Here is a 25,984-nt window from a genome sequence, read left to right as displayed (position 1 = left end):
GAATATTTACGTAGACAAGTATACTGAGATATTGAATTATAAAGAGGTATAGAAATTGGGAGGAATATGTATGGTCAAGAGATTTATATTCTTAAATATTTACCAAATATTTTGAGGTTGCTCATGCTTTCTGTCTTTGGTCATACTGCTTTCTCTGCCTAGAATTCCTTCTGCCATTTTTTGGCCTTGTAAACTGTGCATTTTAAAGATCCACTCATGTGTTTGTTCATCTGCTAGAGCTTCACCTTATTTACTGTTATAGCAGCATGATATTTCTAGGTTTGTTTTGCTCGTTCTAAAATATCATAAATGTTTACATGTTTGTTGAGCTCTGGAAAGGCAGGATTACTATATTATTTGTCTTTGATCTTTAACATCAGGTATTAATGCAGGGTTCACAGATTGGAGGCCTCCATATCCTTCCCACAGAACTGTCCTTCTCAGCCTAGGTACTCCCTAGTATTACTGGGGAAGCTTTTAATCTGTATCAGTGCATGGGACTGATCTAGTGCACGATCAGTGCATCTAGACTCAAAGATGCTCAGTTAATTAGTCTGTGGTGATGCCTCATCATCCTTTGGCTTGTTTAAGCTCCCTTCATGTTTATATAACAAGCAAACAGGTTGAAAAAATAGTGGGTGGGCACAAGTAGGTTTACAGTTGTTCATATGGAAAATAATACAATAATTAATAAATAATGATAACAACAGTGAACTCTGTGTTTCATGTACTCACAACTGTAAATCTACTTTTGCCCAATCTTGTATTGTTTGACCAGCAGTATCTTAAAGCAAATATTATTCCAGTGCCTTTAGGTGTCTGTCTGCTTCCTACTTTACATTATTTCTGCATAGCTTGCATTAGTGCCATTTCATAATAATGGGCACACAGTAATTTTTCTTAAATACGTTTCTTTGTGTGATGCCAGTGGGTTTTCTCAGACTATTTAGTTCAGTTCTGTTTTGTTTTGATTATTATTTAAAAATGAGTGTTGAAGCACAGGACATTAAAACCTGGAAATATACATATTATCTATACTGGTGAAGGGGGAAAGGTTTCAAGTAGTGAGCTGCCTAACATTTTTTCTTGTTGCTATTTTTAAATTTTAGGTCTGAAGGCTAATAATGTTAACTACACAGTTCATTCTGTCAGAAGAGCTCTAGAGAACACTGCAGTGAAATCTGACAATATAGAAGTGTTTGCTCAAGGACATGGTATTATTCAGGTATTGTTTGTATGAAAAATGTGTTTAAAATCATTAAGATAATCTCAGCTATTTGGGATAATATTTCCTGTTATAATGATCATTGACTGTGTCTAATTCTAGATTATAGCATCACAGTGTTCTCTGAAGTGTAAGAAAAGAAGATGTGAAAACAAATTTATTAGTTAAGGAAAATTTGTTGTAGTAAATATATTATATTTCACTGCTTTACTACACAGCAGTGACACAGGATAGAAATTCAAAGCATGGTTAAAGGTCAAAAACTGTTAAATCATAATGGTGTATGGAAGACTTCCTAACTTTGGTTACTTGGGAATAATAGTGTGAATCAAGAGAATGGAGGGGAAGGTAAATTCAGTAGTTAGACTAGTAATTTGCAAAAAAACACCCCAAAACAAAAAATAAAATTACCTTCTGAATTTTAGAGGGAGAAATGCAGAAACTTTTTGCTTGTACTCTGCCACAAATGAAATCAAATTGGTAACTTGCAACAAAATATTTCCTTGACCTAACCATTTATATCTTACTCTTTGTGTTCTTTTAATTAGGTTGATAAAGCCTATGACTACCTCGTTCAGAATATATCATTTGCTAACAAATTAGGTTTCACTGTTACTGTTGGAAATAACCGTGGCATCTACCTCCGAGATCCTGTTCAGGTGGCTGCACCTTCAGATCATGGTGTTGGCATTGAACCTGTATTTCCAGAAAATACTGGTAAGTAATGAATGGATGGTAATTTGAAGTGCTCACATTTATGGTTTGAATGAATAGCATCATAATAGAAAAATGATGTTTGAGCTAATGTTCTAAATAGAAAACATGAATTGACAATTTTATTATTTAAAACCTTGTAGATTTGAGGGAAAAGATGATGGCACTTAGGGATTCTAATACTATGGCAATTCAGTTAGCATTCTAACTGCCAAGAAAAATAGAATGGGCCTTCAGTAACCTACATTTTTATGAAATTATGGATAATAAGATATCAGCTTCCTTTTCTTTCCCACTTTTACTACTGTAAGACAGAGTTTCCAGTTGGAGAGTGGGAAGTAGAAGCAGCCAAGAGAACCTCAGCTTAATGAGGTATAAACAAAAGAGTCATCATCACCATATATTTTCCAGTCATCATGTTGGTGAGATGCTGTTACCCACATGCACTAATGAAAAATAGCCACAAAAACAGTAGTGTTGGGTGCAAGTGGGAATGGATCACAAGTGTACTAAAGCATAAGGAAGATTCTGTGATTTTTATTTAAGCTGTGTTTTGGAAGCTCATGCCTAATGCCTTTTATAAATTTACTAAATATTCTTGAGAGAAGCTAGAATTTTTTTAAATGAAAGAAAGGGCTAATCTTTCATTTTTTTGTCTCTTTAATGCCAGAAAACTCTGAAAAAATATCCCTTCAGCTTCATTTAGCGTTAACTTCAAACTCATCTTGGGTTCAGTGTCCTAGCCATTTGGAACTCATGAATCAATGCAGACACATAAATATACGTGTGGATCCCAGGGGCTTAAGAGAAGGATTACATTATACAGAGGTATTCCTGTATCTTCACTTTTTACTTTCTTTGCCATTAAAAAGCTTAAAAGTACTTTGAAGGGCAGTCCTTCCCCCTTTAGTTTGAATTTGTCAAGGCTTGTCCTGCATGTATTTGTTTAGGCTATTTGCCATTAATTGTGTGACCTGGACATCAGGAAATTGATGTCAGCTTGTGCTTAGGACCTTTAAATTTTAATATCAGATTAATTTATTCTGTGAATCTATTACATTTTTTTATTTTTTCTCTGTTAAAAGTTCATTTATGGATAAACTTAACGCCATTCTCTTTTTAAGGTATGTGGCTATGATATAGCATCCCCTAATGCGGGTCCTCTTTTCAGAGTTCCAATAACCGCAATTATAACAGCAAAGTAAGTAACAAGTTACCAACAGCTCACTGTTACTTGTACAGTAACAGTTGACCCTTAAACAACACAGGTTTGAACTTCATGCATCCACTTATGGGTGGATTGTTTTAAGTAAATGCCTGGACCATTTCTAATCTGCAGTTGGGAGTCTGCAGATGCGGAGGGGCTGATGAGTCTGCACTGAACTATACCCTTTTTATACAGGGGGCTTAAGCATCTGCAGATTTTGGTATCCATGGGTTGTCCTGGAACCAATCTTCCATAGATACCAAGGGACAACTAAGTTTTGTGGGAGTCAAAAGTTACACATGGATTTTCAACTGCTTGTGAAGTTAGTGTCTCTAACACCCACATTGTTCAAGGGTCAACTTTAATTTTTAATAGCTATTTATGGAAATAATGTAAATTTCTAGAGGATTAACAGGCAAGATAACCAGGCTTTAGTTCTGCTTCTTGCTCAACATTCAAGGTGGCACAGTCAATCATGTTATTCCTCCTTTTTCACTATGAGAATAAGTGATGGCATCCGTTCTCTGCCCTAAACTAAAGGCAGGCCCTGCACTGAAACTGCTTTCCCCTAAGGTGCCAATGCCCTAATCACCCAATTCAGAGTCAGTTTAGCCTTCATTTTGCCCAGTCCTTCTGCAGTATTTGATATATGACTTCATCTTCTTCTGCTTCCACTCCATTTTAACCCCCTTGTCTCTGGGATCACTATTTTCTCCTGGTTCTTCCACTTTTCCAGTCACCTGCTGTTTCCAGACTCTTCACTTTTCATTTTTTTCTTTCACCTGGAACCAAGCAACTATGATCATACTGCTTCCTGCCTAAATTCATCAGTTGCACGTTCAAGGATTAAGTGTTGCTCCTTAAAATAGCAAACAATGATCCTTTACAAGCTAGTGTTTTCTGCCATTTGTACAGCAAATTACACATTTCCCTGAGGTTACAGATGCTGACTGGGTGCATTTGCACAGCTGATTTCTTTGCTTCAGTTTCCTGTCTCTTAACTTAATGATCACACATGTTCCTGGTCATACCCAGGTGAAGTGAGTCCCTTCTTGCTGCTTCCTAGTGCTTTTTACATGCCTATGGTACAGACTTCAGTGAGTATATTGTCATTTCTTTTTTTAATTTAACCACTGAAGACACAGACTGCATCTTACGTATTTCTATATGGAATCCATTATACAGTATTTACAAAACAAAACAAATTATTTTGTAGGTGTAGGAGAAGATTGAGATTACTCGAGCATTGGAAACAACAAAGTTCTAAGTTAACAATTTCTGTAGAGTTAGTTACACTGGTAAATATTAAATACCCAATAGGTTTTAACCCATACAAAACATACGATGAAACTGAGGAGATGAAAAGTGACATATGCATGAAAAATTGTAGGAATTAAATTAATTCTTAGCCTTAGTGTTTTCCTAGTTCAGTACAAGCTTAGAGATGGTAATATATATGATTCAGTAATCAGCTCAGACATTATCTCCTTCAGGAAGTTTTCCCTGGCCCCTTTGCATGAAGTAAATCTTTTTTCTACCTAAAGCATATTACATTAAATGTCTCAGGTGGTTTTTCTGTCCCCTTTAGATTGTCTATGACAAAGGAAAACATTTTATTCATTGTTGTGTTTGTAACTCCTAATAACAGTGCCTGCATATAACAGTAGGGTATCATATTTTTGTCACACTGACTAGAATCTGTCTTTAGCATGTACTTGAAGTTTTTATAGTGGGTAATTATACATTGACCTTCATGTTTCATTGACTTCTTACAAAAATGCTCTGAAAGTAGTTTCTTTACTGTGTCATTACGGTATATAAGTATTTTGAAACTACGAAAAAGGGATTTATTTTATACCAGTCTCAGAGCTATAATCAGTATCAATTACATGAAACATTTCCTTTGATTTTAATATTTAGAACTCACTAGAGCCCAGATTCTCTTTAATTGGAACATACTGAATGTTGCACAATTCCTTTAATTTAAAAAAAGTGAGCCTTCTTATTTTGTGTGTGCATACATGTGTGCCTGTGTGTATTTTACAGATTACAAAGTAGACGAGTTAAAAGTAGAAAAGTCATCTATACTGGCCTAGCTAGAGCTTATTTCTGCTAACATGTAGCAAAAATGAGATTGTATTAAGCATACTGTTTTGTAACCAGCTTAAAAATCTAGATTCTCAGTGGGTTTGTAATTAATATATAACCTTTTTATGAGAGTATCACATTTAATCATTAATTTGTATTTTCAGAGTAAATGAATCATCACATTATGATCTAGCCTTTACAGATGTACATTTTAAACCTGGTCAAATTCGAAGGCATTTTATTGAGGTTCCTGAGGGTGCAACATGGGCTGGTAAGTAAAATTAAAGTCTGTGTTGACCTCTTATTTTTATGTACATCCTATCTCTTTTATTGTTATGACTACGTAGAGTTCATATATTTTTAATGCACATCTTTCTCATAACAGCAACTATATCTGGCACTCTAGAATTGATATTAGGTTTAAAACTTTTAAAAAATATTTTGTTTATTTTCAGAGAGAGGGTAAGGGAAAAAGAAAGGGAGAGAAACAGCAATTCGTGATTGCCTCTCACCTGCCCCATACTGGGGCCTTGGCCTGCAGCAAAGGCCCTGCAGCAAAGGCATGCGCCCTGACTGGGAATTGAACAGGCGACACTTTGGGTTTGCAAGTTGACACTCAATTCACTGAGCCACACCAGCCAGGGCTAGGTTTAAAACGTTTTAAAGATCTAGTTCTATTTTGCATTGGCTTATACATCCAGTCATCTAGGCCGTCTTAAGATGTTTTAATATTTAAGATTTTAACTCAATTCAGAATAATGCTTTATCTGTTAATGATTAGTTGCATTGTTGAACAACTCTGGGCTGCCATGCATGCACATAGAGCCCCTTTCAGTTATCTAACATTAGACTGATAAAATGTACACTAATCCTTTTTTTTAAAGATTTTATTTATTTATCTTAGAGGGGAAGGGAAGGAGAGAGAGAGAGAGAGAGAGAGAAATATCAGTGTATGGTTGCCTCTCATTCTGCTGGGAACCGGGAACTGGCCTGCAACCCAGGCATGTGCCCTGACTGGGAATCGAACCGCGATCATGTGGTTTGAAGGCCTGAGCTCGATCCACTGAGCTACACCAGCCAGGGCAAAATGTACACTAATCCTTTTAAAGAATAAAAATCTACAGTTAATATTGAATCTGAAATCTTTTTAATGTTAAATGCCAGTGATTATAATGCCCTAATTAACATTTGTTTAAGTTGGTATTGAAAATAGTTTTTTGTTTTTGTTTTTAATAAAAATTCATTATATGATCTAGAATGGAAGTGGATCAGAGCATTTAACAGTCTTTGATTAGAAATCTACTATGGGGGGGTTGAGGAGGATGGAGGAGATGTTGGTCAAAATGGTCAAACTTTGAGTTACAAGTAAGTTCGACGGATTTAATATCTAGCATGAAGACTATAGTTTACAGTACTGTATTGTATACTTGAAATTTACTAAGAGCGTAGATTGTAAATGTTTTAACTACCAGAACAATTGGTAATTGTGAGGCGATGTATGTGTTAACCAACCTGATTGTGATAAACATTTCACAGTATATGTATTTATCAAATCATCATGTTGTATACCTTAAAACTTACACAGTGTTATTGGTCAATTTTATCTCAGGCTGGGATGAGGGGATAAAAAAGGAAGAAAGAAAGGGAGGGAGGGATGGCGGAAAGTACTACAGTTGATTCCTATTTCAAATAATTAGAAATGCAACACCAAATTTTATATTCTCAGCAATTGATTAGATTCACAGAGCTCTGTGCCAACTTGACCTTGTTTGCTTAGTTCTCTGTATTAGAATGGATATTCAGTAGATAAGCTGCTGATCTTGTTTCACAGTGATTTGGGGCAGAAGTGATTACTTCTACTTCTGCCTCAGAATGAAGTTAAGCATATGTAGTCCTGACATACCTTCTAAAAGTAAACAGGACACAAATAAATCTAGAGGCAGAGACTAGGAAAAGTTATCAATGAAGTTGAAGAAATAGGTACTAATGGAATTTAAGCATGATGACAAATACAGATTTCTGAAATTAAAATTCTCTTTAACAGGAGTTGCTTGGCTTTTGACTAGAACATGAGGAAAGGTTGAGCTTAGCAGTGGAGGGAGGGATTTTTTTTTAAAGTCCCTGGTTAGGATAATTGTGTGTTTAACACAAAGCTTGGTGTTTCATGGTGTTTGCAGCATAGCTTATTTTTGTGTGTGTGTGTGTGTGTGGTAGTATCTTTTTTATTGCTGGTCAACTACAGTTGTCTCCATTTTCCCGCCACTACTTTCCCCCACCCCACTCACCCCCATCTCCCACCCTCAATCCTTACCCCTTGACTTTGTCCATGGGTCATTTATACATGTTCCTTGAAGAACCTTTCCCATCTTTACCGTGTTATTCCCCTCCCCTGCCCCTCCAGTTACTGTCAGTTCTTTATTTCAATGTATCTGGTTATATTTTGCTTACTTGGTTTGTTTTGTTGATTAGGTTGCACTTGTAGGTGAGATCATATGGTGTTTGTCTTTCACCACCTGGCTTATATCACTTTTAGCGTAATGCTCTTCAGATCCATCCAGCTTGCAAAGGGTAGAGCTCCTTCATTCTTTCTGCTGTGTAGTATCCCGTTGTGTAAATGTACCACAGCATTTTGATCCACTAATTTACTGATCGGCACCTAGGGCGCTTCCAACACTTGACTGTTGTAAATTGTGCTGCTATGAACATTGGGGTGCATTGGTTCTTTTGAATTGGAGTTTGAGGGTTCTTAGGATATAATCCCAGTATGGAATTGCCAGATCAAAAGTCAGTTCTTTTTTCAGTTTTCTGAGGAAATTCCATACTGTTTTCCACAGTGGCTTCACCAGTCTACATTCCCACCAACAGTGCACTAGGGCTCCTTTTTCTCCACAACCTCTCCAACATTTGTTGTTTGTTACTTTGTTTATGATGGCCATTCTGACCAGTGTGAAGTGGTGTCTCATTGTGGTTTTAATTTGCCATCTCTCTGATGGCTAATGATGCTGAGCATCTTTTTATATGTCTCTGAGCCCTCTGTATGTCCTCCTTGGAGTAGTGTCTATTTAGTTCCTTTTCCTGTTTTTTAATTGGGTTGTTTTTTTTTTCCTGGAGTGGAGTCATGTGAGTTCTTATATATTTTGGAGATCAAACCTTTGTCTGAGGTATCATTGGCAAACATATTTTCCCATACAGTTTGTTCCCTTTTCATTGTGCTGAAATTTTCTTTAGCCATGCAGAAGCTTTTTAATTTGATGTAGTCCCTTTTTCCTTTATGTCCCTTGTTCTAGGGGAAATATCAGTGAAAATATTGCCATATGGAATACCTGTGATTTTCCTGCCTATGTTCTGCTCCAGGACCTTTATGGTACCAGGGCTTATATTTCAGTCTTTTATCCATCTTGAATTTATTTCTGTGTGTGGTTTAAGTTGGTTATCAGATTTAATTTTTTTGCATGTAGCTGTCCAGATCTCCCAACACCATTTATTGAAGAGGCTGTTTTTATTCCATTTTATGCATGTACCCCTTTATCATATATTAATTGACCATAGAGACTTGGGTTTATTTCTGGGCTTTCTGTTCTGTTCCATTGATCTATATGTCTGTTCTTATGTCACTACCAGACTGTTTGGCCTTGTAATATTTTTTGATGTCAGGTATTGTGATCCCTCCTACTTTGTTCTTCTTTCTCAAAATTGCTGAGGCTATTCAGTGTCATTTATGGTTGCATATACATTTTTGAAATGTTTGTTCTGTATAAATATGTCATTGGTATTTTAATAGGGATTGTGTTGAATTTATAAATTGCTTCAGGTGGTATGAACATTTTGATGATGTTGATTCTTCCAGTCCATGAACACGGTGTATGCTTCCATTTGTTTGTGTCTTCCTTAATTTCTTTTCTCCGTATTGTTCAGTTCTAAGTACAGGTCTTTTACCTCCTTCGTTAGGTTTATTCCCAGGTACTATATTTAACTTGTTGCTATAGCAAATAGGGTTTTTTTCCTGGTATCTGTTTCTGATATTTCATTGGCATACAAAAATGCCTTCAATTTCTAAACCCTGACTTTGTATCCCTCTAGTTTGCCAGATTCACTTATTAGGTTGAGTAGTTTTTTAGTGGTAGCTATACGGTTTTCTATGTACACTATCATATCATCTGCAAACAGTGGCAGTTTTACTTACCCCTTTCCAATATGGATTCCTTTTATTTCTTCTTGCCTAATCGCTGTGGCTAGGACTTCCAGTAATTTGTTGAATAAAAATGGTGAAAGTAGACCATTGTCTACTTCTTGTCTTATTCGTGATCTTAGTGGGAAAGCCTTTAGTTTTTGCCCAATAAGTATGATGTTGGCTGTAGGTTTTTCATATATGGCCTTTATTTCATATATGGCCTAGAGCCATGCTGTCTTCCCTGCTTTGGTGGGGAGGGAGCTGCTGATCCAATTCTCCTCCAAAAATCCTGTGGCCACCACCAACCACAGCTCGGGCACCACAGCAGCCTTGGTCCCTGAACTGGTCCTAGGGCTCTTACTGTCCCAGCGCAATCTCCTTACTGTCTGTTTTTCAATGTCCTCTACAGTTTTGGCCTCAAAACTTCATATAAGCTGGGGTTCCATTGGCTGTTCATTCTGTTCCTCAGAAGATCAGCTAGGTTTGCCAGCTGGACAAACGGGGAAGTAGGCTCTGCTCCCACCTACCTCACTGCCATCTCTCATCCTCCTCAACTTTACTGATACTCTCCTGATGCTTTGTTTTTAAGGAAATATACAGATTTCATTTGAATATATCATTTTATTATTGATATATTATTTCCTGATAAATAAGCATTCTTAAAACTCTCTTATGTTCATTTTAAATCCTATCAATTTAAAATTTCGCTTCTTTTTTATTGTAGAAGTTACAGTGTGTTCATGTTCTTCAGAGGTGTCGGCCAAGTTTGTTCTTCATGCAGTACAGCTTGTAAAGCAAAGAGCATATCGAAGCCATGAATTTTATAAGTTTTGTTCCCTTCCTGAAAAAGGAACACTGACTGAAGCTTTTCCTGTCTTAGTAAGTTTTAATTAACAGCTCAAAATCCTAAAACAATTTTTTGGTTTTTGGTATGGGCTAAGGAATTTAATTTGGCTTTATAGTTTATATTCAGAGTTAATTGGGTCTGTATATTTTGTTAATGTCAAATAAATGAAGTAGAAAGATAGATAATCTAATTAGAGTACTTGAGACCAAGTCCAAGGTAAATATTAATCTTTTTTTAATTCTTAAATAATTTAGTCAAAATAAAGTTCTGGTCTGCTAGATACTAGCACCTTGCACCCTGATTGGTATTGGTTCCTAATCCCACAGTAGAATATTTTCTTATTTAAGACAGTTCCTCATGTCACTTAAGTTATTTTATCACTGCTCTGTTGTAAAGAATCCATGAGGATAATTTACTTTATAGGTGAAACTGCTACTACTTCCTATAGAAATCACTTTAAATATGGCAGATCTCCATTCTTACCTATAGGGTTAACAATAATGATTCACCTTCCTCCGTAGAAGGTGAATGTACTGATGTTCTTTCTTAAACTCACTATGCCATATTTTTAGTTGGTCATATGATCTTTCCTATATCTTACAATTCTGATTACTTTCACTTCTGTTCACGTATGTATCAGTGTTATGATTCACCTTTAAACTTTCTAAAGTACTGATTTCTAGAAAACAATATAAAACTGAGCACTAGGGACAGTTTTTGTTTTTTATTATTTTAATGGGGAGAAAGCTATAAGTGACCATAATATCATTTTGCTATGGTTGCCAGGCATCTCTGAGTCTGAAACTCAGCTGTGGCTATTGAATATGCCTTATAAAGCTGTCATACCTTTCCTCCTGTTACTGTTCTTAATTACTTTTCCTTTAGACCTAGGTTTTAGTACAATTTGTTCTCATCATTATTTTATTGTGTATGTTTCCAAAAGCTGCCTCAGATCTTTTATGACAAGCAGTGTAGGATTATGAGTAAATAACTGTATATTTAAATATTTATACTGTGTCCATGCAGCTGTAATTTTCATAACTCCACACATAGCTGATAAAAGTTATTTATTTGCATTTTCTTGCTGTACAAATAGGAAAAGTTTGAAAGCATAGAATTGCTTTGACACTCCTATTATTTTTATTCTGTAATTTGAAAGAAATTGAGAACAGATTATTTACACATGTATAATTTTCTTTGCAGAGTGGGAAAGCAATTGAATTTTGTATTGCTCGTTGGTGGGCGAGTCTTAGTGATGTCAATATTGATTACACCATTTCTTTTCATGGGATAGTGTGTACTGCTCCTCAGTTAAACATTGTGAGTACCACAGTTTCATTATTTTTAATATCAGTTACTCGTGTTATTGAAAATTAATCCCACTTGTTGGATTTAAACTTCGTTGGGGAAATTACCTCTGGTTCTAAAAATAACCACAGGTAATTTTAAAGTAGTCCTGTTCATGGGTGCTTATAAACTTTGCATTAGATGTTTATTTGTGGTCCAAATATTGTTTTAAAATAGTTCATTTTCAGTTTTTGAAAAACTAATTTGATGAATATCCTTCATAGCATGCATCAGAAGGAATCAACCGTTTTGATGTTCAGTCCTCCTTGAAATATGAAGATCTGGCTCCCTGCATAACTTTGAAGAGCTGGGTCCAAACACTACGGTATCATTAAATGTTTCAGGGCTATAAATGTCAGGTATTCATGTGGTGGGGGTGGGAGGATCTCTTACACTCTGAAGAGAAAGTCGTTTTCTTAAATCCATCTAAATGTTGAAAATGAAAAATCAGCATATGACAGTCAAGCCTAGGAATCCTGGCAGGTCTCTGAGAGGCAAGCCCCGCGGTGTTTTCTGACATTAAATAACATGGATGTAAAATTCTCAGTGCACCTGGCAGGACCCATCATATGAGAAGCGAGCACCATCTGCAGTCAACACCTGTCCTTCAGCACTGTTAGTGATTGTTGACCTGTTATTGGGACTTGCTTATATTAACAACTATTAGTTGACATTTGAAAATGTTTTTATCATAAAAAGATTACTTTTGTAATATTGCAAAATTTATATTTATTGCTGTGGTTAAATGAGTAAAGAATTAGGTAAGTTAATGATTAAAATATAAAATGCACTGAGTGTTTAGGAATGCTTGTTTGACATTTATAATAGGTTGCAGATTTTGTTGATTATAGTTGTATCTCATTAAATGAACTCTTGAATCAAATCATTTATGCAGTTGTCTAATTACAGCCCACTGAGTGCAAAAACAAAACCTTTAGGATCAAGAGATATTTTGCCAAATAATCGTCAACTTTATGAGATGATCCTTACCTATAACTTTCATCAAGTAAGTGTCTTTATAATAAAGTATACTTTTACACTGAACTTTTGTGTTTTTATGAATCATAAAATTTTAAATGGAAGGATGGTATACTCAGTGTGTGTGTGTGTGTGTGTGTGTGTGTATATATATATATATATATGATAGAATCAGTGTTGATTACTAATCAACAGTGGTTGATTTGAAACTATTCTTTGGGAAAATTATGATTTGCAGTGATCTAAGTACCATTCAAATCTGAAGTTACAAATTCTGATTGTGGTGAACTGGCCTTTGAGCCTTAGTTATTGTAATTACTGAATCTGTTCAGTGGTTCCTATCCAGTATTAGCTGTCCAGTGGTTAGGTGTTTCATGAGTGCCAGGTACCTCTGATTACTGGCACTAGTTGGCATAATTATTTTCTGAAAAGCAGGCATCAAAGCAGCGAGCTGTTAGAATAATTCCTAGGTTGAATGAACGGTAAATGTTGGAACAAAGAGTTTATGTAGGATCCAAAAGATTTCAGTAAAATTTTTATTAAAATATAATATTTGAGTATAATGTTTGGGAGATGATTGACTTCAGTGAATTATAAAATTTCAGTCTTTTAAAGAAAATATGTATTGCTGCCCTGGCCAGTGTGGCTCAGTTGGTTGATGCGTCCCATAACTGTGAAAGGTCACAAGTTTGATTCCTGGTCTGCACAGGCCTAGGTTACAGGTGTGATCCCCAGTCAGGGTGCCAACAGAGGCAACCTTTTTTCTTTCATCTCTCTCTGTCTCTCTCTCTCTCTCTCACCCCACTCCCCTTCCCCACTCTCTCAAATGAAAATAAAATAAACCTTAAAGAAAATATGTATTGGTTTATTAATGAATATAAATGGCTAGGTTTGTTTGTTTAAGATTTTACTTATTTATTTTTAGAGAGATGCAAAGAGAGGGAGAGAAACATTGATGCGTGAGTGATATATTGATCTGTTGCCTGTCACACATCCCCAACCTGGGACCTAGCCCAAAACCCAGGCATGTGCCCTGACTGGGAATTGAAATGGCAACCTGTTTTTTCCACAGGCCAGCACTGAATCCACTGAGCCACATCAGCCAGGATATGTATTTTTAAATTGTAAAAGAGAAGTACCTGTTACTAGTGCCCAAATACCGGGTGTTCTACATTTATATAATAGGCTACCACCAGAAAATATTTTAATACTTTTAATGTAAAAATCTTATTGATAACAATATTATAAATCTACATTAGAAATCATGTAAACCATGTCAAGTAATTATTCTTATTTTTTTATAGCCTAAGAGTGGAGAAGTAACTCCAAGCTGCCCACTACTTTGTGAATTATTATATGAATCAGAATTTGACAGCCAACTGTGGATCATATTTGACCAGAATAAAAGACAGATGGGTTCAGGCGATGCTTATCCACATCAGGTATGAAATTGGCAGTGATTTTTAGAATTAGCAGAACGTGTTTTTTGAACTAATGAATTACTGATTTCTTGTTACGGTGATATTTGGGTTTTTTTAATATCATAGTTTTGCATTTAGTACTTTGACACATCACTGGTAGCTCAGTTGTTTGTTGTAGAACAGACTGGAACAACTTTTCAGCAATGCTGTTTAGTTGAATTCAGTGTTGGAGTAGAGGAGGGCAAGGATGACATAAGCACTGCCCAGCATAGCTTTTTATTTTTAGTTATTTCTTGTTCCTACACACTGCTTTCTCACATCTGAAGGTTGAAAACAAATCATCTAATATATATGAGCACCTGGAAGTGATCCTAGGTCTTAACTGGATAAAGAGCACTACAGCAGTGCCCAGTGTCTTCAGTTTATTAGAATTTTCTAATTATTTTTTCATTGGACAACTGTGTATTGGGCTTTTCCTATATGCCAAGAAGTGTGCTTATTACTGTCGTATTGAAGAAAAAAACTTTTAATGATATTTTACAGAAATTTTATCCCTGATTGAATATTGTTACAATGAGGTAAATCCTATAACATTTATAATTTTATTTAAATAATGAAAATAATTTATGCAAGTTTTTTTTTGGTTAGTCTTTCAAGGAATGATTTCCTTTCATTCTCAGATCAAGCTCCAGTCACATGTCCCCAGTACAGACTGAATTATTGCAGAGCCATTACTTTGGTTGCTTTTAAAATCTCATCAGATGAAACTGTCAGTGCAGAAAGAGCGTCCTGTCCTCTCTAGCAGGTTTACTAGATGGAGCATAATAGACTTATATTCCTTGATCACTCTTGGCTTTCTGTTTTTCCTATCAGCAATAAAGAGATGTAGCATTTTGATTATAATAGAAAGATTTCCAGTCATGTCTAGACATACATTTGTGTATATCCTTTTTAGATATTATACAGCACCTCAGTTTTGCTATTTTGGATGTTTTATACATGTCTTAAGTAACCATAAGCTAGAAAATAATTTTTCTCAGTCTAGAACAGACTGATTTAGCTGAGAGTATGGAAGTAGCCGGTAGTTGTGGGAAGAATGAGGGCTTAGGAGTCAGGCCTGCCTTCAGCTCTCTTGTCCTTTACTTCTCTGTATGTGACCTTGGACAGCTCACTAATGTCTCTGGTCCTGCTTGCTCACCGGCAGTATTGGGATTTTGTGTGTATGTAAAGGTGTGTGTGGTAACTTGCACTGTACCTCATATATTGTAAGCCCTAAGTTGTAACTTTCTATTTATCTTCTTACTGTAATTTCTGTATACTTGGCTAAACTTTTTCTAAATGTTGTTTCTCTTTTTAGTATTCTTTGAAACTGGAGAAAGGAGATTATACAATTCGACTACAGATTCGTCATGAGCAAATCAGTGATTTGGAACGTCTTAAAGATCTTCCATTTATTGTTTCTCATAGGTTGTCTAATACCTTGAGCTTAGATATTCATGAAAATCATAACCTTGCACTTCTAGGAAAGAAGAAATGTAGTAATTTAACACTGCCACCCAAATACAACCAGCCATTCTTTGTTACTTCCTTACCTGATGACAAGTAAGTGATAACATTGCTTACACTTAATGCCCGTCTTGTACCCTATAGCATGTTAATGGTAGTTTGTGACATTAGGCTAAATTTGTAGTATGTTGTCATTTACCATTTTATGCAGAAATTATTTCTCCCTAAGATTTTTTAAATCTTAGCTATAGGAAGTATTTCAGAAGGCAGTTGTTTTGTTGTTTTCTCCACTAATTATCTCTGTGAAGCTTCCTATTCTGTTCTTTTTCTTTTTTGAATCTTCTTACTAGGATACCTAAAGGGGCAGGACCTGGATGCTACCTTGCAGGATCCTTAACGTTATCAAAGACTGAACTTGGGAAGAAAGCTGTAAGTACTAATTTTTTTGGTTTTTGGTTTTTTATTTTTACACTGAAATTACCTACTATAATATTTCCCTGTCTTTAAAGATGGGAATTAATTCTACATTTCAGGATGGGTAAAAGAGAAGATCTCACTAGCAAAAAAAATTTTTTTAATTATATATTTTTCCCACTTATACCGGAGGTCAGTTAATACTCAGTTGTATTTTAAAATATTGAGTATTATTTTCGTCCAAGTGTAAGTTACTATGGCCTTGAACCTGTCCTATTTTGCATGGCTAATATACTGGAATTTCCCGTGAAACATACATCTAAATTAAGGTTGGCTTAAATGAATGGGATGTTTAAAATTAGAACATTTTATAGAATTTTAACCAGCATAATAATAGATATTTTGGGGTTACCTACAAAAACTAGTCAGAACAATTACTAATGAATGAAAATTTTCACATTGTACAATTTCTTGTTGGCGTTTTATCTAACTGTGTTGATAATTATAAGGGATTCTGTAAAATTTCTTTTGGTAATGCCTTTTATTTTGAAGTTTCAAAATTATGGAGTTTTTTTTTGTTAAAATCATGTTTCTGGTTGTTATATTTTAGAGTTCAGTATTTACAAGTACCTGTTTTGGCTTTTCTATCTATTTTCATTACCAATTTATTATAAGAATAGTGTTTGTATAGCTCTGTCACCTTCTGTCATATCATTTTCACTCAATGCCAGTACAAATTGTCATTTTTACAATTTTGTATTTCTCTTTAATATTAATTCTTACAAACTAAGCTACCACCAATGCTGCAATTAATAAATGCTGTTATTAAATGAGTAGATCTCATACATCTTAACCAGTACACTTATTTCTTCTCACTATTGAACCAAAGATGATTAATTTGCTGTCACAGAAGCATAACTTAGGCATTTTGTGCTTAGAAAAAGTTGTTTGACCCTGACATTTCTTGAGTCTCATTTCAGTCTATACTGTTTATTTACATATTCTTTAATATGATTTCAAGTGAATGATTAGTTAATTGTATTGGATTAATGGATGCACTGGTTTAAGAAGTCTCAGTAGTCTTTTTTGTAGACTTCATTTCCTGGGTAGCATGGCTTCTTCCTCTGTGGGGCTTCAGCAATGAGGCTTCAGTGAAGAGTTTCACAACCATGTAGCCCTTCTGAAGTATCTACTTCCTTGTAATGCATGTGACAGAAAAAATTGTTATTGAAAGTATTATGCTTTTAGCAATTCAGAGATAGTTACTGTTTCCTGGCTGCATTCTTTTAAAGGTAGTTGTGAAATTACAAACATGTGGGATTAACTGTAGTTATTTCTTAATCAGGATAGATTTTGTTGAGGGCAAGCAAAAATCTTAAACTATAGAGTTAATTATAATTCCTGACATATTGTTTATTTAATCTTACCTCAGTAGTATTACATTTGTTATTATTTTGGTAGTTGGGAAGGTTAATTTTACTTCTGTTTGACTTGAATGCTGCCTTTTCTAAGAGAGTATGGGTATGTGTGATTGTTGTGGTGTCCTTAAAAATCGGACTCTGTAGACTGTCAGCTTAATTTAATGTTTCCAAAAGTGTTTTGATAAAAATTTTTCTCTACTGAATTTTTGAAATAAACAGTTGGAAAACATTCACCCTTAGGAATAACATTTCAGTGTGTTTTTATTTTTTTAAAAATGAAAGTGGCATTGTTGCTTTCTTAAGGCCTGCCAGTTGATCACAGACCTGACCCTTCTAAGTACTCTGACTCATACAGGTGGAATATAAACTGGGAGAAAATTAGACAGAGGTGGTGTCTCCATCCTGTGTAGATTATGCATGTTGTCTTACAGAATGTCATTCTAACTCCCAGGGGCAGTCTGCAGCAAAACGACAAGGAAAATTTAAAAAGGTACTGATTGTCAGTTATTTAAAAAGACGTCTTAAAGCCTTATTTGCATATTAAATTTTTTTCTGTCACTATTATAAATCTTTTTTTTAAAAAAACCTCTCCCTTAGTTTCTTTTCTTTAAGTTCTGCAGAATAGTACTCTTATCAATGTTGACATAAAGCTTCTTTTCTTACCATAAATTGCTGAAGCACCCGTTTTATGTGTGTATAAAAATTAACACTATTCATTTCTTACTACAGATAAGTAATAATATTTTAAATTTTGCATATGTAAAATCTTATAGAGAGAATGTGATTTATTTTCAGCTATATAGGCCAAAGAATTATTTTTAAGGTCTAAAAATATTCTTAAATTGGATGATTCATTAAAAAATATTTTTAAATTATTACAAGTGAAGTTTATTCCTAGCTCTTGCGTCTTCTTAGTTCTTAAAGGGCAGAGACAAACAGAGTAATGGACAAAGCAAGAACAAAAATAAGGACTGTTAAACCAAAATTAAAACTTACACTAAGAGCATAAACAAATTTTCAAAGAATAACTAAGTAATTACTTACTTACTAAGTAAGTAATTGATCTGCTTTCCTGCAACTTATTTGATAATCCCTGATTGACTACTAGAGCCAGGGTTAAAACTCAAAAAAGAAAAATTCTACTACAGATGTACTTTAGAGAAAGAGATACAAAATTGATGAGCACTGTAGTGAAAATCTCGCATCATTTAGCATTTAGTGATTTTTCATGTTCAAGCAGGAAGCATCGCAGTGAGAGAATTAGTAATTTAAGGTATAAATAAAAGATACCTTTTTGTTTCTTAATTCATAGTGATGTAAAACTGGGGCTCACCATTTTATAATAGGTTAAATTTCTTTATTAAAAAGTCCTCTGAAATGTCTATATTATTATGTAAAGATAAATAAATACTCTGTTCAAGCAGATCATACCACTGATAATCACCTTTCCAGATTTAGAAATACAAATATCTGCTTCTCTGTTGGCCAGTATTTTTCAGCGGAGCTTCTTGATCCATTTGTGGGCTATGCTGTGTACATTCATTTAATGAAACATAACCAGCATTAAAACAAAAACAGAAGTAGGAAATGTTCATTCACCATACTCATAAAACTGTGCTTTCATTTTTATCTATAGATTGTCCTTTGGGGTAGTGTAAACATAGCTTGCAAGGCACTGCTCTACAGAATGAGGGAAAGGTATTCTAGGAGCCCATTAAAAACAGAATTTGCAGCCTTGACTGGTGTGGCTCAGTGGATTGAGAGCTGGTCTGCAAACCAAGGGGACTTCAGTTCAATTCTTAATCAGGGCACATGCCTGGGTTGTGGGACAGGTCCCTAGTACCAGGCACATGAGAGGCAACTACACACTGATGTTTCTCTCCCTTTCATCTTCATTTTCCCTCTCTCTAAAAAAATAAATAGATAAAATCATTTTTAAAAATTGAAGATGCATATCACAAAGGCATAAGCTGGGTTTTTTTCTTTGTATTATAGATTTTGGTTGATCTTTTGGAAGTTTTGGTGGATTTTGTTTGCATATGGTTGTATGAGATAGAAAACTACCAAATGAATACGAAGATGATTATTATTTGATGGCTAGTGAAACTTTATTTTAAGAACTTACCATATGATTTCACTTATGTGGAATCCAGTGAACAAACTGAACTGACAAGCAGAAAATGGAGCAGGATGGCTGCTATGGTTCTAGGGTGGGAATGGAGAGATCAAGCAAAAGGAAAAAGGACTCACAGATGTGGACAAGAGTGTGGTGATTGTTGGATGGGAGGTGGTATAAGGGAGGTAAATGGTAATGGAAAAATACAATAAAAACAAAACCTAAAAAAAAATAACCTGTTCCCATTGCTCTCTTTCTCTTCAGTGCAGGTACACATGAAGCTCTTATTTTAAAAATAATAACTATTATAGTTTTATAGTCACATTACAAAATACATTAATAATTAATTGTCTGAATTAAATTACGAACTAGATTTTTCTGTGGATTTCTTCTTGGGCTTTCAGTGACTTTTATTTCACAATGTGTTATACTTTTTCATTTTATTTTTTCAATATATTTTATTGATAATGCCCACACACTCCCTCCTACACACATTCCTCTCCTTTAGTTCATGTCCATAGGTCATATATATAAGTTCTTTGGCTTCTACAGTTCCTATACTATTCTTAACCTACCTCTGTCTATTTTCTACCTACTCTCTATGCTACTTATTTTCTGTGCCTTTCCCCCCCCCTCTCTGTCCCTCTCATTCCCCTGCTCATAACCCTCCATTTTATCTCCATATCTGTGATTCTGTTCCTGTTCTAGTTGTTTGCTTAGTTTTTGTTTTTGTTTTAGGTGTGGTTAATAACTGTGAGTTTGTTGTCCTTTCACTGTTCATATGTTTTATTTTCTTTTTCTTACATAAATCCCTTTAACATTTCATATAATAAGGGCTTGGTGATGATAAACTCCTTTAACTTGACCTTATCTGAGAAGCACTTTATCTGCCCTTCCATTCTAAATGAAAGCTTTGCTGGATAGAGTACTCTTGGCCCATAGGTCCTTGCCTTTCATGACTTTGAACACTTCTTTCCAGCCCCTTCTTGCCTCTAAGTCTCTTTTGAGAAATCAGCTGACAGTCCGATGGGAACTCCTTTGTAGGTGACTGTCTCTTTATCTCTTGCTGCTTTTAAGATTCTCTCCTTATCTTTAATGTTGGGTGCTCATGTAATTATGATATGTGTGCCTTGATGTGTTCCTCCTTGGGTCCACCTTCTTTGGGACTTTCTGAGTTTCCTGGACTTCCTGGAAATCTATTTCCTTCTCCATTATTCATTCAAATAAGTTTTCAATTTGTTGCTCTTTCACTTCTCCTTCCAGTACCCCTGTGATTGAGATGTTGGAATGTTTAAAGTTGTCTTGGAGGTTCCTAAGCCTCTCCTCATTTTTTTGAATTCTTGTTTCTTCATTCTGTTCTGGTTGAATGTTTCTTTCTTCCTTCTGGTCCACACCGTCGATTTGAGTCCCAGTTTTCTTCCCCTCACTGTTGGTTCCCTATACATTTTCCTTTATTTCACTTAGGAAAATGATGGCATGGCCATCACACTTTTTCATTTAATTTGTGACCATATTCAACCAATTCTGTGAGCATCCTGATTACCAGTGCTTTGAACTGTGCATCTGATAGGTTGGCTGTCTCTTCATCACTTAAGTAGTATTTTTTCTGGAGCGTTGATCTATTCTTTCATTTGGGCCAATTTTTTGTCTCTGGTGCGCCTGTTATGTAGTAAGAGGTGGAGCCTTAGGTGTTAACCAGGGCGGGGCAACCCAGGTTGCTGTGTTGTGATGCTGTATGTGGGGGAGAAGTTGGAGGGGGAACAATGGTGATTGCTCTGCTCTCTGCTGGTTTTCAGTCACTTTTCCCGCTACCCACAAGCAAATTAGGCCCTTCTGGTGCTGATTCCTGGGTGGGTGGTTTTGTGTATGTTCTAGGTCTCTTTGGGTCTCTCCAGTGATCTCTCCTGTGAGGCTGGGACTTACTCCTCCTGCTGTATCAACCCCCACAGGTGCTTTTAGTCAGAGGCTTTAAGGCTTTATTTTCCTGTGCTGGAACCCTGGGTTTTGTGGTCTGGTTCGCTCCCCAGTTATTCCTCCTGGTTTATCTGCATGTGAATGGGGAACTGCCTGGTTTACCAGCCACTACCTCACAGTGAGTCCTCTCCACCCAGCTGCCAGACTCCGCCCCTCCTACCAGTCTGGATAAATGTTTCTTCTTTAACTTCTTAGTTGTCGAACTTCCATATAGTTCAATTTTCTGTCAGTTCTGGATGTTTTTTGTTTTTAAATTGTTGTTGTCCTTCTTTTGGTTGTGCAGAGAGGCACAATGTGTCTACTTTACACCTCCATCTTGGCTGTAAGTTGTCATGATCCTTGTTTTACTTTTTTTAACTCATTGTAGTATGAAAACATGTTACTTTTAACAGGTCATAAGTAGCATTCAAATATGATATTAATCAAGTAGCTATTTTAGTTTCTGTGAAGGTATTACAGTTTTAAATTTAGTTGTTAAAAATTTAAAAACTAAGGAAATTATTTTTTAAATTAAAATTTCAATGATGTTATTTTTATATCACCCAAAGAATAATTCATTACTGATTAGTTGGGTATATTTGACTTTCTAAATAATAGTGTTCAATGCATACACTGTTGAAATACTTTGTGAGTAGCAGGAATGGTGTGTTAAAAAAACTTAGTATTAAGTATAGAGAAATTTAGCATTTCTGCTGTGAAGATTATTCTTGACTATGTTTTAAAATCATAATCAAAATTTCTCAAGATTTACTGGTACAAAAGCATTTCAATTAAATTGACCCTATTCTGAGACCTTAGAAGTCAATTGTAAAAATACTTACTGTCAAAAAGAACAGATGACCATGATAAAGCAAATGAAAAATAACTTTAGTTTTCTCTGGGTTAGGAATTAAAACTACCATGCTTATAATTCTTAGTAATAAAAAGTTATTGTCCTGATATACATCTTAGGGTTATATTAACATTTACAATTTATTTTTAATATATTTTATTGGTTGTGCTATTACAGTTGTCCCAATTTTTCCCCTTTGCCTGCCTCCACTCAACATCCCCAATGCCCTCCAGCAATCCTCACCCCTTAGTTCATGTCCATAAGTCATTCATCTAGGTACTTTGGCTTCTCCATCTCCTACACTATGCTTAACACCCTACCTACGTATTCTGTAACTGCCAATTTGTACTTCTTGATTCCTGTACCTTTCCTCCCATGTCCCCCCTTCCCCTTCCCAACTGGTAACCATCCAAATGATCTCCATATCTATGATTCTGTTTCTGTTCTCCTTGTTTACTTAGTTTGTTTTTTAGATTCAGTTTTTGATAGTTGTGAATTTATTGCCATTTTAATGTTCATAATGTTGATCTTCTACTTTTCCTTAAATAAGTCCCTTTAATATTTCATGTAATAGGGGCTTGGTGGTGATGAACTCCTTTAGCTTTCCCTTGTCTGGGAACCGCTTTATCTGCCCTTCATTCTAGTGATAGGTCTGCCAGATGAAGTATATAAGTTATAGGTCCTGCTTTTCATCACTTTAAATACTTCTCGGTAGTCCCTTCTAGCCTGCAAAGTTTCTTTTGAGAAACCAGCGGACAGTTGTATGGGAACTTCCTCTGTAGGCAACTCCACTTTTCTCTTGCTGCTTTTAAGATTTTCTCTATATCTTTAACCTTTGGCATTTTTATTATAATGTGTCTTGGTGTGGTCTTTTTTGAGTACAATTTGTTTGGGACTCTCTGTGCTTCTTGGACTTGCCCCTGAGCTAGAGGAAGAATTGGCCCACAACAGAGGCTTACCATGTAGAAGTTTGTCTCTCTCTTTAATCAGTCAAGAAGGATGGAAAACTAATGGAGGCTCACATTAGGTTAGAATCAATGTAGACTGCCAGCTTTCCTTTTCCAGGCAAGTGTCATTCATATTTTAGCATATTGGGTAGTTCAGAATCATGATTCCAGAAAGAATGGGAAATAGTTGGAGACCATTTATACCTTCAGTTCTCAATGATATTATCTGTACTATACAAATACTGAGTAGTCTGTTCAGGTAAGAACTTGGTGGTAAATTATCAACTCATATTGTGAAAACACTTTAACTTGGTTTTGCCCAGGGCAGTGCCCACCTAGGAGAATGAACCTCAAGAAAGAGAAAAGGATGGGTAGTAGAGTCCAGAGGAGCTAGGAGCAAGCGAAATATCTGTTTTCCCAGTGTCACACTTCACATAAGATCAAGATCTTAGCTTGCAGGCTCTGGCTCCCTAACCTGAGAGAGAAAGAGAGAGCCACTTAAATGGCTAAAAATGGATTTGTGTGGTTATTTTGCATCAGTGGTTTTCTGTCCTTAAAACGAATCATTGAAATAGTAATTATTTTATGTTGAAATACTATTAGCACAACTATAACAGTAGTGCCTTATATTTACTATTGTAATTATATCCCAAAATAAAGCTTAATTGTGAACATTTTTAAATGGGCCTGTTATATGGTATTTATAGCTAAAAATTATATTTTGGAGAAGGTGAGGGCTTGTAATACTATTTTTAACTCAATCTGCATAAAGGTTTTTTTGCTGTAATTAGAGTATAAAAGTCTATTTAGTAACAAAATTTGTTCCCTTTTAGAAATTTTTAAAATTAAAACAGATATAAGAATTTAATTTAGCTGCATTTTTAGTGTGAACTTGAAGATAGAATTTGAGAAATTGACTTAATATATAATGATTTAATTAAGGGAACGTAGTTATTGTGTTAAAAACAGAACTAGTAAGTATAACATATGATTTTATTTCCTAGATAATGCATTACTTTTCATAAGTAAATGCTTCCATACATGCTTTAATAAAATTGATGAAAATAGATGTAATTAGATATAATTGCACATTTCTGTTCTCTCTACAAAGCAAAACTTTTCAGAAGCCCTGTCATGTTTGTTTACTTTATCTCTATCTCTTTCGTAGTCAGCCTTAACTGGTCCTGTCATAGTGATCAGCAGCCACCACTGCCAGGCTTTCCAGCTGTTTGATTCCCCTGTCTTATATTACCTCTCAGCTACAGTCCTCAATTGACCTCTCTNTTCCTAGATAATGCATTACTTTTCATAAGTAAATGCTTCCATACATGCTTTAATAAAATTGATGAAAATAGATGTAATTAGATATAATTGCACATTTCTGTTCTCTCTACAAAGCAAAACTTTTCAGAAGCCCTGTCATGTTTGTTTACTTTATCTCTATCTCTTTTGTAGTCAGCCTTAACTGGTCCTTTCATAGTGATCAGCAGCCACCACTGCCAGGCTTTCCAGCTGTTTGATTCCCCTGTCTTACATTACCTCTCAGCTACAGTCCTCAATTGACCTCTCTCTCTTTCTTCACACTGGCTTTTTCTCAGGGCTGCTGTGACCTCATATTTTCTCTAGATTCTGTCTCCTTCAGTCATAGAGCAATTAGAAAGTATTGGGTTGGTCAAAAAGTTTGTTTGGTTTTTTCCGTAAGATGGCTGTAGTAGGGCTTAGTTGTCTAACTTGATTTGAAACAATTTTGTTAGATTATATTGTGACAGTATTGTGATTGTATTGTTTTTTTAAATGCATATAAATGTGCATTTAAAAACACATCAAAATTGGTGATGTTTTTGTGTAGCCATTTTAATATTGAAGATGGAAGAAAATATGCAATATTTTCAGCATATTACGCTTTATTGTTTCAAGAAAGGTAAAAACACAACTGAAATGCAAAAAAGATTTGTGCAGTATATGGAGAAGGTATTGTGACTTGCCGAATATATCAAAAGTGGTTTGCTAAGTTTCGGGCTAGAGATTTCTTGCTGGATGATGCTCCATGGTCAGGTAGACCACTTCATGTTGATAGCAATCAAGTCAAGACATTAATTGACAACAATCAACATTATAATGTATAAAACAGAAGATAGCCAACATACTCAGAATATCCAAACCAATACAGTTATTGGTGAAAATGAAAAATGTGTTTTTTATTTTACCAAAAAAACTAAATGGACTTTTTGGCCAACACGATGGAATGCTTTGGACCAAGTCCCAGGCTTACTCTTCACCATCCCCCATCCCTACCAAGTCTTACTTATCCCCTAGTTTTAAACATCATCATCAAGCACTATTGGTTCTACTGTCACCAGATATCTGAAGTCCAATAATTTTTTATATAGCCTATTAGTTCAAGGCAGTGTTGGGATGCCTAGGTTTGTTGCCTAACTTGTTTTTCTTTTTTTTTTTCCTTCTACTTTTGCCCTCTAAAAACAAACCAAAACTTTTAATTCATACAGGGTTCATTAAACTAAAAGCAAAATCATGTCACTGCCTTGCATAAAACTCTTCTGGTAGACTTCCTATTGCACTTAGAATAAAATCTATATATTATTTACCATATTTTATCAACTCAACCTAATACGGTTGCTCTCCATTTGCTCAGTATTCTCCATGCTGAGCTCTCCGTACACGAAACTCAGGTTTTTGTACAAGCTCAGCTTCTACCTTCAAACACTTCTTCCTCTCATTTATTTGTGGTTTGTATTTTTAGGTCATTTAGGTTCAT

General features: G+C 35.3%; 1 protein-coding gene across 3 annotated transcripts in view; it reads left to right on the top strand.

Annotated features, from left to right (window-relative positions):
• TPP2 (tripeptidyl peptidase 2) overlaps positions 1 to 25,984 on the top strand; it is a 90,420-nt gene that overhangs the window by 42,517 nt on the left and 21,919 nt on the right. For 2 of the 3 annotated variants that reach the window (XM_037065786.1, XM_037065789.1), the window contains exons 12-24: positions 1,110 to 1,225; positions 1,774 to 1,942; positions 2,610 to 2,767; positions 3,064 to 3,140; positions 5,399 to 5,505; positions 10,130 to 10,284; positions 11,456 to 11,572; positions 11,824 to 11,924; positions 12,509 to 12,605; positions 13,882 to 14,019; positions 15,356 to 15,600; positions 15,855 to 15,933; positions 17,791 to 17,829. In XM_037065786.1, coding sequence (XP_036921681.1) covers positions 1,110 to 1,225; positions 1,774 to 1,942; positions 2,610 to 2,767; positions 3,064 to 3,140; positions 5,399 to 5,505; positions 10,130 to 10,284; positions 11,456 to 11,572; positions 11,824 to 11,924; positions 12,509 to 12,605; positions 13,882 to 14,019; positions 15,356 to 15,600; positions 15,855 to 15,933; positions 17,791 to 17,829 — 1,598 coding nt within the window. The remainder of the gene's footprint in view (positions 1 to 1,109; positions 1,226 to 1,773; positions 1,943 to 2,609; positions 2,768 to 3,063; positions 3,141 to 5,398; positions 5,506 to 10,129; positions 10,285 to 11,455; positions 11,573 to 11,823; positions 11,925 to 12,508; positions 12,606 to 13,881; positions 14,020 to 15,355; positions 15,601 to 15,854; positions 15,934 to 17,790; positions 17,830 to 25,984) is intronic. The other variant, XM_037065788.1, reaches the window with a different exon arrangement.

Source organism: Sturnira hondurensis, unplaced genomic scaffold, assembly GCF_014824575.4.
Source record: "Sturnira hondurensis isolate 20B ecotype Veracruz unplaced genomic scaffold, ASM1482457v3 Scaffold0016184, whole genome shotgun sequence".
NCBI lineage: Eukaryota > Metazoa > Chordata > Mammalia > Chiroptera > Phyllostomidae > Sturnira > Sturnira hondurensis.
Note: the sequence above shows the minus strand (reverse complement) of the source record. Positions and strands in the feature narration are given on the sequence as shown.